This window comes from Danaus plexippus, chromosome 7 (genome assembly GCF_018135715.1).
Source record: "Danaus plexippus chromosome 7, MEX_DaPlex, whole genome shotgun sequence".
NCBI lineage: Eukaryota > Metazoa > Arthropoda > Insecta > Lepidoptera > Nymphalidae > Danaus > Danaus plexippus.
In genome coordinates, this window is record NC_083541.1 from 2,668,130 (window position 1) to 2,688,472 (window position 20,343).

At 29.2% G+C, this 20,343-nt stretch overlaps 2 protein-coding genes across 4 annotated transcripts; one reads left to right on the top strand and one right to left on the bottom strand.

The window, feature by feature from the left end:
* Window positions 1-3,878: 3,878 nt before the first annotated feature.
* Window positions 3,879-10,802, bottom strand: LOC116770907 (multiple coagulation factor deficiency protein 2 homolog). Of its 3 annotated transcripts, none has more exons than XM_061520906.1 (6): window positions 10,706-10,802; window positions 8,051-8,201; window positions 7,680-7,815; window positions 7,514-7,604; window positions 6,926-7,064; window positions 3,879-4,019 (listed from the first exon to the last, which is right to left on the bottom strand). In XM_061520906.1, exons 1-5 carry the CDS (start codon window positions 10,797-10,799, stop codon window positions 6,931-6,933), a joined length of 606 nt encoding a protein of 201 aa, XP_061376890.1. In that variant the 5' UTR covers window positions 10,800-10,802; the 3' UTR covers window positions 3,879-4,019; window positions 6,926-6,930. The 3 variants fall into 3 exon arrangements, with proteins under 3 accessions (XP_061376890.1, XP_032518437.2, XP_061376891.1); XM_032662546.2 differs by lacking the exon at window positions 3,879-4,019 and adding an exon at window positions 6,479-6,660; XM_061520907.1 differs by lacking the exons at window positions 3,879-4,019; window positions 10,706-10,802 and adding exons at window positions 6,479-6,660; window positions 9,288-9,318.
* On the top strand, window positions 4,017-6,673 carry LOC116770811 (uncharacterized). Its single transcript, XM_032662431.2, has 4 exons — window positions 4,017-4,340; window positions 4,588-4,708; window positions 6,277-6,457; window positions 6,552-6,673. Exons 1-4 carry the CDS (start codon window positions 4,032-4,034, stop codon window positions 6,655-6,657), a joined length of 717 nt encoding a protein of 238 aa, XP_032518322.2. The 5' UTR covers window positions 4,017-4,031; the 3' UTR covers window positions 6,658-6,673.
* Window positions 10,803-20,343: the final 9,541 nt, after the last annotated feature.

Sequence of the window (20,343 nt, forward strand, 5' to 3'; positions counted from 1 at the left end):
TTAATGTGCGCTATATATTCCTCCAATATATATACATATATATGAGATTTATTTAGTAACAATAAATAAACTTTTTGTATGCCAGTAACAATCGTGCCATGTAGACTAGGCCGATATCAAAAAATTTAATACGCTTTCTTGTGATAAAATAACATGTTAGAATGTCATTACGTTAATGTTAAATGTCTTAAAAATTAGATCTTAAGAACTAGAATTAAATAAAGTAGGTATTTTCAATTAAAATTAAATTAACTTCATGAATACAAAATTACGAGCAATGTTATTATTAGTTACAATGGGAAATTGTGAAGGTTGCTATAATATTTTCATCTCTTTATAAAAATATGCATTGTTGACAATAAAATAAAATAAATTTTATATTTTTAAGAAAAAAATAATTGACTTCATCTCATTTTGAATCCTCGCCAGTCGGAGACACTCCGGCATTCGCAAACCAAAGGTACTATTGTGTTTGAATTGTCCCTGAGCGGTTTGTCACGGTTCTAGCGCATTCCATTCATATTCTCTTATTTAACGCCCGACGATTCCTTTATGCTTTCTAAAACTCACTAAATTGGAATCAATGACATTAAAGTATAATTTCACTACTATACTTTTCTTATTTTAACACAATATTCAATACATTCACCGATCTTAAAGTTTAAATAAAACTAATCGCTACATTTAAATGAAAATGTATTCTTTTGTAGCATCATATTTATAGAAAATTCTGCAACACCAACAAAAACAGCTATACTTTTTTATATATATTCAATATTTTTTATATATTCAAATGGGTAAGTATATCTTTGGACTTAAACTTTGGACCTAAATCGATTAAAAGAAAAGAGAAAAATAAATGTTAAAAATCCATAACTGCTGTTTATATGTATGTATATGAAAGGAAATAAAATTCATATGTACTAAACTTATACAATTTGAAAGTCTGTTACTGAAATAGAATACAAGAAACATTATATTCTATACTATACTACTACATACTACACATCATAATTATGCACTACAACATAATTCGTAATCTTATCTCAGTGATTGTAATTTAATGTATCTCAAGAGAAATAATCTCGTGCACCGAACGAGCGACGCCGCGGACGCCGCGAGAGTGGTGAAAATGTCTTGGTTTAAGAAAGTGAAACCAGGCCTTGACCGTCATGAAAAATGCGTGGAGTTGATGTTATAAAAATATTTATTAAATATATCTATATAATGATTTACATGCATGAATATAATCTAGTTTTTATTACCCTTCATATATATATTTATTAAATACTTGTCAGATAGATTCCTAATAATATTATATACAATAAAATTTATAATAATTGTAAACTTTAATATTCATAAAGACAGATTTTAATAAAAAAATATTATGTTATACAAAACAACTCCATAGACTGCGTTCCGTATAAAAACATTTAGGAAGAAAGTTCTTTGTTGCTATTATAAAATATGGCGGCAATTACGCTTTCGACGTTTACCATAAAGCATGGACGTGACGCAATTCATTGAGGTAAATGTGACGGAACACGAAAATAGTTACGTTTTAATGTACCAGAACCGTAAATAATATAACAAAGGAATGATTTAAACTGACTGGTGAACTTGTCATAAAAAATATCATCAATGCTGTTTATGTGTTGTTTATATATATTATAATCTATAAAATAACAGTATTCGACAAAAATTTTATACTGATCACGCTTTAACACATTTTAATGACAGTTAATCATTTAATAACTTTTCTGTTAACGCCTTTAATTGTCTAATACGTTTCTTGTTTTGTACAAATTCAATTGTCATACGTGATATTTATACCAGAAGGGAGTTTACATAAGATATATTTCTTTAACAAAACCGTAATAGATATATATAATAATTGGTGATTTTTGTTTTAAACTTCTCAGAGTAATTGACATCAGTTACAACGTAGTTTGAAAGCATATATATTATTAATATGTATTCCTTTCTCTTCCAACGTAGATATTTTTGGGATCAATAGTAACACAAACGTAACGTCGGGAGTATGTAGTTTTTACAAAAATAACTCACGCGAAGTTTATCCGAAAAATATTAGTTTCATTTAAATAAATAGTAACACAAGTTAAACCAGCAATCATCTTCCTGCGTGCCTAATTTTATTATAATCGGTCCATCCGTTTGAGATAGAAGTTTAAACACAACTACAACACAATAACAACACAACAACAACATTCTCAGAAACTTTCGCATTTTTAAAGTGACTATTCTCATTTCTTTTGTAACTATTCAATATATACATATGAATCACTTTTAGTGAATCTTTTAATAGAAAATGGATTTAAATAATTGTTTACTAATATAATTATATTTTCAGTAAATTCATTTCATGCATAACATTTCTGGTCCCAAAAGATAAAGGATACAAAAAGTATGGATCTTGAACTTTCCTTTTTTCACAATTCTTATCTATTCCTGAATTCTGATATATTTTATAATTATACATGAAATCGGTAATCTATCAACTAAGAAGTATTTGTACATGTAATAATTTATTTTTATAGTATAAAATATTTTCACTTATTACATACAAATATAAAGTTGTTTCAGAGAGATAATGCCATCTGGTGTGTTTTTCTAAAGCAATGCGCTGTATGCAAGAACTATATAAATTTCTCTTACGTCGGCATTTTACTGTTAGCCAGTGTCGCTAGATGGCGCTTTTGATAACAGTTTTTATAATTATCTTATAATATAGGATCGTATATATAACTATATAAATTTTAAACTAAAAACATTCATGCTTCCAGCTTTAATATATATCAGTTACAAGGTAAGTTACAAGGTAATTAACGCTCCAACTTCATCAATATAATTATGTTGAAAAGAATTTTGCCTCTATCAACTGGCCAGCTAACAAAACTATATATACGCTTATTACTTATTAATAATTTTAAAATTTATTTATAAGGTATGTAACATTTAAAAGGGCCTCTGATTTTGTTAAATAATTTTAATAACATCTCAAAGTTATTTTAGTTTAATAATTCAACGCGTGTGACATAACTCGTTCTAGATGTTAGTTAGAGCGAGATTAAACGGTGATTGTCTTTAAACACTTTTTCGTTTTAACAAACAATAACATTGCTGAATATTAACCATAACATAAAAACAGCTTAATAAACAATTTAATTTTAAATCTATCTCATACACAACTTTTCAGTATAAATTCAATTGCATCAATTTCATTGTTTTGCTTTCAAACACTAGGTTCTGATCACAAAATCGGTTCTGATACTTCAATAAAATTCATTGTTTATGTCAATTTAAACAAACAATGAATAAATTCCCTTATTTAAAGTGAAACGTGCATATACCCTTTACTTTCCCTTAATAATATTGAATATACAAAAATTTTATAAATATGAAATAAGTCCTTAAACATTGATAAAATCTTTTAAGTAAGTTAATAAAGATAGATCGTATTGTTTTGATTACTTAAAGGTTAAGCAATTTAGAATTACATATTATATCACATCTGAAATTGCGGCCAAAATTTTATTTTTTTTCACTCATAAGTATTACGGAACTTACATCGACACGACTATGAGCAATTCGGTTCCGCTAGGTTTATCTTTGTCGCCTTCCTGTAATTGTGACCGTCGCTGCTTTTTCTTTAAAAAAAATCCTTTTCATTTTTTATTTAGAAATAATATTCCTTACAGTTAATGTTAATCATTTTACCTGCAGTTAAAAAAAATATTTTCCTTTAGCTGTCATATAATGATATCATCGTGTTTTATCTAAATGAATAGGTAAGTCAAATACATAAAAGTACAGAAGTAAAACTCAGACGCACCTAAAAAAACAGATAGTGCCACTACAAAACAACAACAATACCTTCATTAAGGGATGTCATCGTGCGTGCAATAAACAAAAGAGAGCTCGAAGAGATAAAATAGCGAAGTTAAGTTTGTAGACGCAAATCCTTACGACGCTACCTGCTTCCACCAGTCGTCTATAGTCTGCGAACAATAATGGTTGTCGTCTACTTAATATTATTATTACCGTTCATTAGCGCCGAGCACTCGGGAGCTTATTCATCACCGCAATACGCAAAGAAGATGTATCCAAAGAACTATGATCCGAGCGCATTTTTACCTAAAGAAAACTTTCCAAATTTCAAAGAAGAGGCCAGTGATAGGTTTGACAGTGCGATAAATACAACCACCTACGCAAGGTCCTCGATACTCGATACAGCGGGTAGCTTTCTAAGTGGGACCGGAGCTCAAGTTGTATCTAGTCTGGCTAAGGACTTCATCGCCAGGTCCTCAGGGAGTAGCCAGGTTGGTTTTGACTGTATGGCACAGGTTGGTATCGCACTGTAATCTATAAAAATGCACGCATTCCTGTGGGCTTTAAATAATCTAAGCATTTGGTGACTCATGAAATTTGTAAGGCTAACATTACGATTGTATCTATACACATAGATAAGTTCTATTGATAAGTTTAAAAATAGTGATATCTTTCTAAACTTGAGGTTATTTTTTGTTATTGGTGACTTTTTTATTAATTTTAATATAAAATTGTTAGGTGCTCAGTCTTAATCTGACGAATCTGGTCATACTAATCGTGCTGAAGGCTCTCATATTGGCTGCGGGCTTTTTCGGAGCTGGCGCGTGGAAGGGACATCACTATGGAAGAAGTTTAGACGGTAAACAATAATATTCTAGAAAGGAAATATAAAAAAAAATCCAAATAATTTTTAATCTATAATGAATTGTAAATTCATATTCGGATATTTCTATTAATTTTTATTGTAATTCTTTTTAAGATTATAAAGATTTTTTTTTAAATAACGATTATTCTAAAATAAGTAATTGAATCAATTCGTTCCTAAATTTGTAAAAATATATATGACGAGCTAGTGAAGATGCTTCCATTTCCAAAATAAATTGTCGAAGAACAAAAAATCCTCCTATCTTGGTAGCGTTCCTTGTCACACATTAATATTTTTTAATATTTTCCTATTAAGCTTTGCGACGAGATATAAAATATTAAATGTTCAAATATGGTCACAGAAAAATATTTTATTTGTAAAGAGTCAACAAAAATATAATACATGTAAGTAAAATAAGGTATTGGTGGAGTGGAGGTTAAGGCCTTAGGGGAACGGGTATTCGAAACCTGGCAAGTAGTAATGTTAATTTTTTCCGAGTTATATGTACTTTCTAAGAGAATTTAGCCACCAATGACAGGCGGTGAAGGAAAACACCGTGAGGATGCCTGGACTTATGATTTCAAATTATCAGTTTAAAATCGCCAATCTGGCTTGAGCAAGCGTGGTGGTTAATACTCTAACCTTTTCCATGTGCGAAGAGTTCTTTGCTTAGCAGTGGGCACCAATAGGTTGATGATAAAGTGACATTAACCAAAAACATGTAAAACCTCCTTGAAAGGCTATTTTAATTAAAAACCAAGGAGTTTTTGTCACATCTTTTAAATTAATATATACATTAATATTTGGCAAAACATAAATTTTTATATTCAAGAATATAGATATTATTGTTATTATATATTTAAAATTGCGATTCATTAAGTCAATTACAGCACAAAGCTCGGGAAGTAGCTACTTACGGGAGACCAGTAAAGAGATAAACATCTGCAAAAGCACCTTTGAACTTAAAATTAGAGAATGCATTCTATTTAAGCCCTTATCTGCTTTAGATAAAGTTCAAAACAGCTTAGTCGCCCTTCTAAATAACCGATTCCAGTGACCATTGCCCACCTCGCTAATCCTACGGTACGTGATGCGTTTGTCGTGTTCGTCCTAATTTTAATCCTATTTCAAGAGGATTATCTGTCCATCTGTGTATTACTCCATCGAAATGACCAACGCGACCAACGTGTTTAGAATAAAAGCACAAAGAAATAATAAATACAATCCCGATGTACATTTTGAATACTCATTGCTAATTGTATGAAGTCTAGTCTATACTGCGTATAAGTGAATTACGTCGAATATAATCAGTCACTTTAACAAGAGTTTGTAACGTCAAACAAAAGAAACAGTTTCCAGTCTTTAAATCATATGACTAGATACCATCATACTTACTATCATATGCGAAGATTTATGAATGAAAATGTTACTATGCTTATATTAACGATTATCGTGGTCGAGATGCAAGCTTTCTGTATTTTTGAACACAGAAACAATTTTCTATCTCTGAATGAGTTAATACAAATACGTATTTTCATTTATGTTATGTTTATCGATCACAGACAACAAGAACGCTTCATACATAACCGAAGACGAGATTCTTCTATACCTAAGCTATCTCGTTGGGCAAAGAAACAATGACTACGGCTGTTTGTACCGACTCTCCTGCCAAAAACCTCACCAAGCAGCTTTATATTCCTCCAGCGCTGAGCTTATACTGCAAGGAACCAAATTGTTTCAAGGGTATTTATTAGCAATACTGTATAGTTAGAAGAATTTTTATTGTCCATCGTATTAAGAATAACACTGTAATATTATGTATGTACATCTTTTACAGCAATGTGAGTTTAGAGCCTTACGAAAATATATCGAATGGCATCAGAGATGCAGTTTCGTGGGGAGAGCGGGGTTTACCGTGCCAGAAGAGATATCACTGTCAATAAAACCTGTTGGACGGAAAGAGAATTAGTTTTAAAATATTTAATTAGTTTTTGAAACAAAAAGAAAGGTTTTGCTTGAACCTTCTGTCAAGACTTTATTTTAAGCAACATTTTACCGTATAAAGTCAATAAGACAAATTATATGTAAATTATTTTAGAGAATTCTTTACATGTGAACTAAATTAAAATGCATTGCTATGAAATAAATACGTGAAGTCAATAATTTATAATTCATTTTATACTTGTATTGGAAAATAAAAAATAATAGTACCTAATCTAACCAGCATTTCCCGCTAACACTCTTGGTGAGCGATCCTCCGTGGTGTTTCCTCTCGCTGCCCTGTACTCCGCGTACGAGACGTAGCCATCGTTGTTTGTGTCATCAGATTTTAGAGTTTTATCCACTAGTGCTGTAATTTGAAATAAAGTTGTTTTTATTGAATATTATTAGTCAGTTTCTGTTGTAAAAAAAAAAAAAAAAAAATATTCTCTAAATGTATCAAGATTTGCTAGAACTTTCTTTTGCTATAAAGAATGCTATCAAACTTAATTGCCACAGTTTTAATTAGACGTTTTTTACACTAGAAATCCACATTAGAATTTTCGATTCATATGACATTGAGTGTCTTTAAAGTTGTAGCTATCGCAGTTGTAACCCTACGGGTCAATATTTTGCGAGATGTTAAGAAATGAAAAAAAATACTAAATAGGGTAAGAAATAAATATCGAAAGGGCTTCAGGCATCAAAAATTATCAGCTCTCTGTGAAACCGTGAACTTAACCTTACCTTAACCTTCTGTTGGACAATAGTACTGTTGAAACCATTCTAAATATAAGCGTAAGGTATAGTTATACTTACCAATATATAATTCCAGATTATCAGATTCAGGTTCTATGTCTTCATCTTCTTCAGGATCGGGCGCAGCGTGTTCTATCGTATGATAGACAGCCTGGAAAAGACATTAGCCATTAATATCGGAATTTTTAAATCACTGTAGATTTATATAAATATTTTCTACAGTCACCTTAAGCATTTCTAAACCATCCAATAAAGAATTCCTGTCGTAATCGTGCGCTGAGAAATAATGGAATTCCAATTCCTCTGGTGTCATCTTAGCTATTGCTTCAGCAGTTAATACTTTCACGTCTTCCTCTAAATGTCTTAAAATAATGATAAATTAAAAATTTAATTGTTTTTTAGCACTTTTACTAGTTTAGACTATTGATAAGTATAACAGCACTTATACATACTTTTTAGCCTTATACAAAAGAATCCAATGATAGCCACAGTCGCTATTTTTAGTTACATTTAATGAATTATGAATTAAAAAACAAAGCATCTTATTTGACACCTTAGCAAAATATTAACAAATTATATTGGACATGAAAATCTTACTTGGCATCATGAAGTAATTGTGTGTCCTTTGTTAAGGAGTCTGAATGTTTTGGCTTGTAGTGGCTATGACTGTCGAGGGGCATCTGTCCGTGAGGATGATGTGGACCTCGACGCATACAGGATAGGCAAGGCAAGAAGAATATGAGGAACGCTGGAAAAAAACCTCTATTCAAATGTATATATCGGCGCAAGCAGCTTCAATGACGGATGCAACATGTAAATAACTGGCATCAATTATTATAACAACTTATTGGTCGTCGTTACTATTGTTAAAAGTAAAACGAAATCAAAGAGAATAGAACTATGTTTGAATTCTGGTAAAAACATGACGTCTGGACGCAAGACAGCGAACTGCAGAGTTCAGCGAGTGCGGATCATAAAGAATGTGATTATGAAGAACCTTCGAGAAATACAAGAACATTTAGAAGAATTGAAGTTTCATTTTAAAATATCTGGAACGTACTGAAACAAGTGACATTAGTGACGTCAGCGAGGCTGGCGTCCTGTCTTTAAAATAATTAATTTGTAATAAAATCCGATATATACTATACTAGACATGTGCCGTGGAAGCCGACAGGGTTTATAACTGAGTAGAACAAAAATACCATACATATTAAATATTTATGAAAGTAAAGAACTCATTGTAAATATAATGAACTAAACTAAAACAAAAACCGCCACAAATAAAAAAAAATTCAACACTTTTAGATATAATGCAATTATTGACAAATTTAAACTTCAATCGCCAATATCAAAAATAAAACACAGAGCTCATTGAATACCTGTAAATGTACATTGTATGGGGTAGGGGATAGCCAGATGCCCACCCCCATGGGGCCAGTATGGGGTGGAATCCCGTAGAGATGCAATATTCACACCTCATTTCACAAGTACCCCAGCTATTAGGTTTGTTGTTAAAAAATGTACGTTGACGTTAATAGTAATATATTTTTTATTTTTTTAAAGATCTCTACTAAAATAAAGGCATGAAACGGAATCAGTGTGCTAGAAAAATTAAGTACTGTTTACAAGTTTTTCTGCTGTTGCATTGTTATGAGAAATAAAACAATAAAAAAATTCAAAAGCCGACCTATTAGCAAGCCAATTAAAAATATTGAAAGTACTTAGTATAAGAAGACATCATTTGTTTTTTAACGTATAAATAAATGCATGTATACTCTTACTGTTTAATACTTGTCAGTTCTCTTACGAGTTACGACTAGTTTGCATCACTTACACTAAACACGAATGAATTCACTGCTGTCATCCATATCTCTACAAATATACTACCACAAGCTAAAATTTATGAATGAAAAACTAGGAACAGTCTTATTATAAACTTATAGAAGGGGCTTTTTCGGCATAGGCCATAGACTTTTTTAACAATTTTCATATTTTGATACCGAAATAGCACGAAATTAATAATTTTGTAATAGTTAATGCACAGAATGGCACTGAAGTCAAATGTCAAAAGTTCTAGCTTAAGATGTAAAACTGTAAAGAGGCTCATTCACACACATACATACAGTTTACAAAACATCACCCCGCATTTTGGTTTCGCCGTAGTCGGGTAAAAATTTACAAACCAATTAATATTTTGCAAGTTTGCAGAGGCTTAAAGAATTTCGTATATATACGCCGTCTAAACTAATCTAACACTCGATATTTAATGTTATAAAGTGAATAATAGAAAAACATATTACATAATTCATGTCAAAAAACAAAAACAGGTGCATTCAAATGTATACTCTTATAAAAATCTATTATAATGCAGTTTCAATAGTTCGAATGAATAATTTATTTGTCCCCTCCATCAACTATGAACAGTTGTCGAAAGACGAGAAGTCTTTAATCGGACCCCACTTTATTACAGAGTACAGTGTATAAAATGGTCTTGTAATTGAGGACAAATTATGCGTTCGTAGTGACAAGTGCGCGAGCCGTATGTCATAGTGTCCGTCACAAGCGTCTAACACACACGGTCGACTAGTGAGATGAACAAAATTGTATTAAGTGTATATCATAATGAAAAACATAAAATAGTAGACGCTCGCAAAGGGAAATTATAGGTTTAGAATGTGGTTTGAAAACACTCTAAGAACTAATAGTAATTTACGAATTCAAGGGAAGAAACAGTAGGATTATAATAAAAACTGGATAAAAAGAAACGAGAGAATAAAATAGCAAGTTTATTTTATAGTAAAATAATACTTGGATATTTTCAGTCAAAAGTTATAACTGTGAATCTCTGTATTTTAATATGTATCACAACTAACAGAATAATTTTTATTATGTGGTATATACGGTTATACAAGTGTATTATTTAATATATTAACTTAGCGTTAAACAGTAAATATTATAAATACTACATTTAAATAAATACACATTTTTACTTTTCTAAATTTCCAGCACTGTGTCCCAGATGCAGGACAAACCCTACAGTCGGGCATCAACCTTCCATATTAACACGAGATAGCACCCTAATCCTATATTACAATACAACAGAATACAATATACGTGTTAGTAATTCCTTTATTCTTCTACAGATTTTGGTTACACATCTACAAATAGTATCGAAAATAAACTACCAGTCCCTAACAGAAGTAAAAAAAATAAAAACAAACTAAGCAAAATAATAAAAAAAAATTAACATACCTTCAATATTCATTTCTCTTATATAACTCGGTTCTATACAATTGTGTTTATTATTGCTATAATCAAGCTTTATTTTGCTCACATCGGCACTCATTAAAACAGCTTCTGTCATATGTCACTGGAAATCAATCAATGTTAGAGCGCACGCGCAAACAATTAGAACAAAAATAATCTTTATTTTCATAAGTAGAAAGTAGAAAATTGACTGTAGGTAATTCTCTTTACGCGCATGTCTACTGTATTTTGCATCTTTCAGGATGTTGCCATTATGTCCTACTAGATGGAGTTACGTTTGTAAAAATTAGATTATATGTCGTCAGCGGTTGAAAATTAAGACCATGTAGTTTTAATAGTGATGAAAGGATATAAGATTTATGATGATAATTTAATAAAAAAATTATATAGAAATGACTTTAATGTTCCTAAACTTGTTTCGTAAAAAAGAATAACAATATGAGAAGTTAATGTAAATTTAAAATAATATAACTTACACAATGCTTTAAAAAATTCATATAGTCATACTATTAAACAGGTATAAGTTGTAATGTCTTTTTGAAATAGACATTGGTGGTATAATTTTAAATCATAAAAATTAGTAATGACTCCATTTCTGTTTGTGTTGTCTTTATACCCAGAAAACTTCTATTTATCTTTTATTGGCTAACCTTTTAACTGGACAAAAGCATAAAAATGTATATTTTATTGTATATTTTATGTGGTTATTATTATTATGTTATTGTATATTTTATGTGGTTATTATTATTATGTTCTCATATTTTATGTATAACCATGTATTTTTTAATCCGTAAAAGTAGGTATTCTAATTAGGAAAATATTTTGTACCAAATGTAAAATTTTAACAATCACAAGATAGACCAGAATTTTGCCATTAAAATAATCCTTCTAATATTGACATATTCGAAAGTAAAGTCCTATAATTCCTAATCAACCCCAAAGATTTTAAAATTTATTTTTATTTAAAAAATGCCTATATTTTACTCAATGACTTAACATCACATTTCGAAACTAAAATTATTTAGAATCGTTATCATTAGCGAATATAATCTCATAAAAGTGATTTGTCCAATAAACATTTAATGTAACAAATAATTTACTGTATCTATTTAAATATATAATCGACATACATATTGTATTGAAGTCTACGTACATTTAAATTTACTTAAAACCTTCCCTCATAATACATATTTCCTTGTTATTAGGAACTCGCATTCTGTTTAGCTTTTTCTGATTAAATATCTCTTTGAATTATTACAGTTCTGAAGCTTGAGATGACGAAATATTGAATTCGCATGACGATGGATAATTTGATCTTGTATGTTCATCTCGTGAGTAATACGCGCGGCATATCTTCAAATATCAATGTATCTCACATATTATAACTGCAAAAAAATATTGAAAAGGCTTAAAAAAATACAAGGTTTAATTCTAGCATTTTTTATATGAAGTAGATTTTTTTTTTATAAACCTGGCAACAGTCAATAAGTAATTGATCGTGATGTTTTAACGAGAGATATTTCTGTGTAACAATTATGAGCATATTATTTTAAATATAGAACAAAACAATTCGTATTCTCTTTATTGAAAATCATAATAAAAAAAATTGAATAAAGAATGTAAAACGAAGAATGTAAAACTTTTGAGTTTTTAATCGTCTATTAAAAGCATATAGAAAACATATTTCTTGGCTGTATATAAAATGCTATTAACCAAGAAACTGCTAAGTTATTTTGTTTAAATATGGATCCCTAAGTAAAAGTTGTTGTAAAATACCGTCCTTTACTGTTATCATGTACGTTTATTGGTATGACCCAATAGCAGTACTTACAAATTGTTATATTTACCTTTACTTGCCACAGAATAAAAAAAATTATAATCAACATATTTAACGGTAAACTCTGTTTGAGTAAAATATCCGATTTCTATCTATAAAAACAATTTGAAACAAAAACTTTTACAGCACTAGCGGTAAAAGGGAAATTTAAAATGCAATTCAGAAATAAATAAATTAATAACCAACAGACTATTATCATTGAAAATAACTAAAAATCCTCATTATTTTAACATCGATAACAATCTCTGAAATTTTGATAAACGTCTCATTTTCTTTTAACTCGTCGCTGAAATAGATCTTTATTCCTTTAAAGATAGGAACAGAATTTACTGGCACAACAAGGGTTTTCCTCGCAAAACGAACAACAGGCCAAGCGCTTAATACCTTCAGACGAATATTATCTTTATATATGTTGAATCATGATATAAATTCGCTGGTACCGTGCCAACAGTAGCGACGTTGTGGTATCACGGTATTTATGTTTATAGCGATCTGTTGTGGGTAGGTTAAAAAGAGATGGTAGTATGTAAGCGTGTGAGAATCGCATGATCAATACATCGGGGTCTGCGTGGTGTGCGAAGGCTTCTTAATCGTCGTTTTCTTACATTTGCATGCTAATTGACTCCACCGCTTAGAATTCCTTTTGTTATGTGTGGTGTAAATTGTAGAAAATTAACGTCGAGTTGGATTTTATAGTGAATTTTAGTTCAGTAATTCTCCATTTCAGCTTTCTGTCTCTTGAATTAAAATGTTCTCTATATTTTAAGTCAATGCGATTTGAATCAACTCGGGGTTCATGCTGCAAACTATAATATTTGATATTTTTTTTTATACTTAGTTAAATACATATTTACTTCGTTGCATTATTTTATTAACAGTTTTTTTTTTCATTATTATTATTATTATTATTACAGGAATCAAATTTGCTTATTAAAACTATTTAACTTAACCTATTTTAATTCGATATTTTAGTTATTTAAAGTATTGATTTCAACAAATAACAATATATTAAATTTAAAATTTTTGTGTGGAATAATACTTAAAATATATAAATTCTATTTTTCATTAAACTTTTGCGATATAAATTATGTTTGAAACATACTTGGAGCGAGTCTTGAATGTGTTCCCATTTTCTTCATTTAAAAATCACACTATTCCATTCGTGGAGCGCGTTTAAAAATCTTATTATTCATACTTCCAAAGTAAATTTCTAAGGAAAGAAATGAAGAATCCTTTTAAATGCAGTCATTTCTTGTAAATCTTTCTATATTGTTACCACTGCTTAAAAAACATTTAAATAATATCATCAAAATTGAAGGGAATCCGTTAAAGGCGTTTCATTTTATTATATAACATAAATGTAAGCAAGAAACAATAAATATTCGTTACTCACTGTAACCCAGATTTGTGGCGTAAGTCTACTAGGAGGCGTCGCCTAGCAACGCCTGCCTCCCCGGATCACTTTTAAACTTTCATGCCGGGAAGTTTTTAAGGTTTGCTTGTGGCTCGGAGTCGCCTTTTTGTCTCAAGTCTCTTTATAATGGAAAAGGCGATGTAAATGCAGTATCCTCTATATTGTTTTTGTTTCGAAACAAATTGGTTTCTGAAATTATTTGTGTCGAATGTCGTAATGGATTCTAAATTAATATCGTATTAATTTGGTGCTATTTTTTAATTATTTAAATGCAAAATATTATGTGATATTAGTTAATAAAAATATATTGGTACGAAGAAGAAAAGATATTAAATTTTTTCTTTACATAATAGATTTTTTTTTTACTAAAATTTATTTATAACTGTCGTATTTTCATTACTCATGTGGAGGTTATTTTTAAAAATTTCTTATAACAAATATAAGATATTCCTATAGATTGCAGTTATTATGTATCGGTCAAGTATAGTAAATTTTTAATGGTGTTTATGCTTCCCTTCGAACATATCTAAGGATTATTTGAATGAAAGTGCGTAAGAACTTCTAATTAACTGTATGTTATTTTTACTCAATTATTTTACTTAACATCTGTCTTTCCCTAACAGTTAATACTGGGTGGAATATCTTAAATAAAACTCTTTGATGTTTTATACTAGGGGACAGACACGAGTTGTCCCGCCGTATGTTATCATGTATAAATACAAAATAAACATATAAAAGTAACAAAAATTAAAAATTGTACAGAAATATTAGATAGGAAATAGTATATTAAAAACTACTAAGAAACATTAACTGTCAGCTGCACATGCAAAGGAATAAAGTTATATTTTTTTTACTTAATCATCATTCTTTTACTTATAGTTGAAAAAAAACTATAATATCATTAATTTTATTATGCTGTATACAGTCGTTTCACAATTTTTTCAGTCTTCCATTAAAGAATGCTCTTTAATAAACGATTCCGATTTTAATAATAAACACATCTGTATATGTGTACTAGCTCCTTATAAAATCGAAGAATTAACAAATTTAGCTATTTTTAAAATTTATTTGTATTTTAATAGCAAAACTAAAACTTACCTGACTCTACGAGGAACAAAATAAAACAGGACTAATATGATTTTATACATGCATACATAGATTGTCAAAAATTTATAGATACAATTAATCTGAATCCTATATGAAAACAATGTAATATTTTCACTTTAAAATTTTCTAATAAACATATCTATATGTCTCAAGTTAAGTATGTACATACGTTTGTTTCTTGCTAAGCATAATTTAAGAGCTAATAAAGTAAAAAAAAGGTGAGTGAAGCTGCTGATAATGTCTTGTGCATGTAACATTGCAATACATATTTAGTACTTAATAATTACTATATAGTTTATGTTTGCTTTTTCTAAGAAAGGTATATATATGCATATGCATACGTAAAAATACAAAGTTTAGTATTCAGCACAATGTCTAGAACTTAACCTATTACCAATAATATTTCTCGTAATATAATTTAAAATTTAACATCTCCTATGTTATATTACAGAGAATATAACCTTTTGCGAATTAATACTTATAAAACTAACAAAAAAAAATCTAAGAATTTCTCTTAATAACTGATAAACAGTAAAAGTGAGATTTATTATTTAAAGATAATGATTGTAAGAGAGACTATTCATAAATAAATAACTTCTCCATTGACTTCTAAAACGTAAACTACTAAATCATACTATTATAGTGGTAAGTAAGTACTCTTTGTGATATATAAGTTACAATGGATAAACCAATAAGTAAAAAGAATCCCGCTATCCTTAGAGGCAAGTTTCTTTGCACTAAACTTTCGAGCTACGGAGTGTATCGTACAAAATTGATGAGAAACCGCGTCCGCGAGGCCCGACGGTGCTTTTAGCTCCTAATTGGTGAGCTTTTAAGACTACAACGGCTTCTTTTGACGTACCACACGCCACTGACAATTTATGAGCTTTTTTTTATCTGTAACGTAAATTATATATGAAATTAAAAACTAATATTCCATTATAAATGTTATTTTATTTAATTACTTATGATAGAGAGATTTCATGCTATCTTTTACAAGAATGAATAGTAATTATTTGTTTAAATATTTATCCGTTACTTACAATTTTAAAACATATACAACCTAAACGACAGAACCTTCTTCAGGTACTGGGGTCAGAAATTTTTTGAGTGTCTGTTAAGTTAACAAATATTTTATATATATACATATAGGTCTACAATCACTGCAGGATGGATTTCAATTAAATTTTATGTTTCACTTTTTACAAACTTTATCCTCATCTGAACAACGAATATTGGAATATTTTCATTTAATATAAATTAATTAAAGTTCTGAACCGAACGGTTATTATACGCACTACCTGTTCAGTGTTATGTGTTTCCTTGTATAAAATAAAACTTTGTTAATGTATCGAACATCGAAATCAAAGCTTTGGGAATAACAAGGAAAATATAAATGTTAAAATAAGTAATTTATTATTCATTGGGGTATTTTATTATTTAAAATAGGCAACTAGTAACGGTTTGATATTGCAAGTAAAAACTGTATTTTATACCAGTTTTTTTTTTTAATTTAACAAAATTTCTAACTAACTAACTGAATTGTACCGCTTAGAAAGGATATTTTTTAATTTTAGATAATTTTATTATTATTATTTTTATTAGATATACTGAAAAACTTATGTAAATCTATTTATTATTTTATCTCACACTCCCTTGAAACTTTAAAATAGGCATTCATATCCTATTGACTAGAGTTATATTTCCAAAAGTATTATGCTATAAAGGACTTAATATTTTTAACACAACTAAACAATTAAAAAAACTTCTCAATTAATTTATGTCTTGGCATATGTAGATTGTAATTATTTCCTGACGTATTAAATTAATTCAAAATGTTAACACAAAGTTGTAGTTGCCATACATAATATGTTTTAGTTTCTTAAAAATGTTTACATAAATTGCAATTAATTTTTATTTATGGTGATAAAAAATAATATTTCAAATTACGTTCGAATCATAACGAACTCTAGAAAGGATACCATAAAAATATCCCAGAATCTGTTACGTGACAACAATAAAAAAGTTAACCGTTCTAATTTTAAATCTACAAAGGGAGGCGCGTGCACCTAATTAGGCGGCAATTTCGACGGCGCTGTAAGTATCAATTTTCTTGTCACAATATTTTTACAAACAATCGCTACTTTTATTCAACGGCTGAGCAGACGCCGCCCAGTTAGCGCTAACAAAACAAAACCACAATTAGCATAATGGTTACTTACAGTACTAATTTTATTGTAACAATAACATCCTATGCTTTTTTATACAATGGACTGCATGCCGCTTCATCATTTATTTCACTGTATATGGCTGGGATCCGAAATATGACTCCTAAAAATCGGATATTTCCATTAAACAACATTTATACGCGGTCCGATGTTAAGGTATTGATGAAATGGAAGATAATTTCGTCTGGCAATTAACCTGCCTAACAAATCGGGGACTTACATAAATATTTAATCAATGAAAATGGTTTGAGAGGGAAGAATTATAAAATTACCCCTGAAACGTTTCGAAGGATGGAAAGGGTAGGTTTGTGCGAAATCATAGGATATTTCGTGTCCCTTTACGCTGCTAAATCTCGAGGATAGGTGCTTGACCCCTTTTAGGGGCTTGAGGGCCAGTCGTAAGTAATTTTACTTGCCCTTTTTTGTTAAATAAAAAATATATGTGTATATGTATTTACAAATAGATTTTGTCTTTTACGAGGGTGAAGTGCCCATGTAAGTATTTTAATGTATATACTAGCTGTTGGTCGGGTTTTTACTAATATTGATGGTGTTTACTAAGTCCATTTTTAGTCTCAAGCTGAAAGTATAAAATAAAAACTCATCGACTCGAACAGGATTCGAACCTGCGACCTCTGGAATATCAACTGCGTAATGAATTTTAGTTTGTATTTTTTAGTTTAAAATTAGCTCAACATTTCTTTAATGTTAAGAACATATTTGCTCGAAATGTATGACCCAACTAAACGTCATGCCTAGTAACTATCTAGACAGTGATTTTATTGAGAAATTTTAGGTGATTTTAGAAATAAAACTTTTTATAATTCAGAAAAAAATATATTAACACAGCCTATTATACACTCTATCAGCCCGTCGAAGTTCTTTTAAAAATCAGCTAATATAACTAAAAAAATATATAAAAAAGATTAAAAATCGATTAAAATTTGAAAATAACTTACATATATATTAGGCAGTTAAATTAAAACCACAGTCAATCAATTCAATGTCCATTATAGATAAAAAAAATAAAGTCTGAAAAATAAATCTTTATAATATATCGATTTTATTATATACCTATAGAAATGTATTAAAGTGTGTCTAAAGAAGCTGTTATATTCGGGTGCGGATAAACGGCGCGCCCCGTAGCAGCTATTAAAAACTTATTAAACATCATCTCAGGCAATTACCCCTCCCACTAACTCCTTTAATACATTGGCTGGATAACATTGGACCGTTGCTTTACGAAACTAAAAAATTACAAATATCAAACATTTATATTATAATGACAGTTAATTATTATTTCTAAATTAATTCTTTTTCATTTTACTCTCCGACATCATGAGTAATATGAAGTAAATATGAAGTTGTTTATACGTTTAATACTATACAATTTAATTAGTCCTACTAATAATAAAGATAGCTTCCAATCAAGAAAAATAATTATACTAAGTCTGATTTTCTGATTTTACTTCGCTGTTATATACTTTTTTTCATTGTAACCGTTGTTTCGACTTCTTTTGCACTAACTGTGATCACAAGCACACGATGTGAGATGAAAATTCGAATCCGAAAATAATAATTTAAATGAGAATGTGTAGAAATCTTATATCACTTTGAACAACTTTAAAGAGATACAATAAAAAATATATTATGTATCTACTAAATGGATTTAAACGTTCGTGTTGGTTAGTATTATATATAAGTCATAGGGTACACAATGTGAAATAGCATTATACTATCATACATATACAACTCTCATTTCACAGTGTCATTTGTTATACTCGAAAGGGCTTCACAGATTTTAATAAAATTTTATGTATACTGTTGATCGATCCGATCGATTTTTATATTTTTGATAATTTTTTCTTTACTAGACATTATAAAATACATACAACTTTTAATTTTAGTCAAACAGCCATATTACGAAATACATATTTATAACCCTGATCACTGATCACGGAATCAGTTAGTAATTAAGCTTGATTTATATAGGTTCCAAGAAAACTACGAAACTTACTTATATGTATATTATAATAAGAATTACATATTAAAACTTATATCCTATACCTAAGACTACATGATTGCCCCGATGTTAGGAGAGCAATGCGATTCCATTTCTTGGGTGGTATCAGAAATCTTCTAGTTATTGGTCACTCGTAATATCATATTTTAACCATACAACTATGTTTCCCCGGCGATGTTCATTTATTTTTTAATTAGTTGTTTGTACGTAAGACTTGTAATATTATTCTATGTTATTATGTGAACCTCGTTATTTAATTATAAATGTCAAACTAGATATATATAAAATATCAAACTAGATATAAGAATGAAAAACTGCAAACTGTTTGTTAAAACGTGATAAAATAGGTTTCAGTATTCTTTTGATACTATATGTGTATAAGTACAATTTATGTCATATGTACAATGCATACATTAACTCATACATACATACATACATTAACTCTAAGAAATCATGATTTTAATAAACACCTTCGTGTTTTCTACACACAGTACTAAAATTATAATTTGTCCAACAAATAAAAACGTTGACATTGGCAGAATATTCCACGATACCAGTGCAAATGAAGCCTTAGCATAAAATAAACAAAAAATATATATCTTTACGTAACTTATTATATAAGAACATACATAAAATATTGTTTGCTTACTTTTTATTGCAATTAGTAAAACCGTAAACAGGTATTCGAATGCTTTATATATAGTATACTGTTTTTAAAACAGTAAATCGGTTCCTACATCCAAAAATTGTATCAAACAAAAGATTTATCGTTACCGAATTTAATGAAGTACTTTAATAAAAACAATATATTATTGACGTTTGAATAATTATTGCAATAAATATATGTATATATAGTTATATATATCGGTATCAACATTTCTGCAATATAGAATATTGGTAATATTATATATATATATACATTTTATCAAAAGAAATTCAATTTTAATTGAAAGAAACATCTGTTCGCTTAACCCAAGTTCGCAAAGTATTACATACATATCTTTTCCGGTTTTT

Bases quoted from the DNA above. Each gene is read 5' to 3' on its own strand.
- LOC116770811 (XM_032662431.2), top strand. From the start codon at position 4,032: ATGGTTGTCGTCTACTTAATATTATTATTACCGTTCATTAGCGCCGAG. The intron at 4,341-4,587 runs GTTGGTTTTGAC...TAAAATTGTTAG, and splicing joins GGTCCTCAGGGAGTAGCCAG to GTGCTCAGTCTTAATCTGAC. The intron at 6,458-6,551 runs GTATTTATTAGC...CATCTTTTACAG, and splicing joins GGAACCAAATTGTTTCAAGG to CAATGTGAGTTTAGAGCCTT.
- LOC116770907 (XM_061520906.1), bottom strand. From the start codon at position 10,799: ATGAGTGCCGATGTGAGCAAAATAAAGCTTGATTATAGCAATAATAAA. The intron at 7,816-8,050 runs GTAAGATTTTCA...CATTATTTTAAG, and splicing joins CAATTACTTCATGATGCCAA to ACATTTAGAGGAAGACGTGA. The intron at 7,605-7,679 runs GTGACTGTAGAA...TGTCTTTTCCAG, and splicing joins ATGGTTTAGAAATGCTTAAG to GCTGTCTATCATACGATAGA.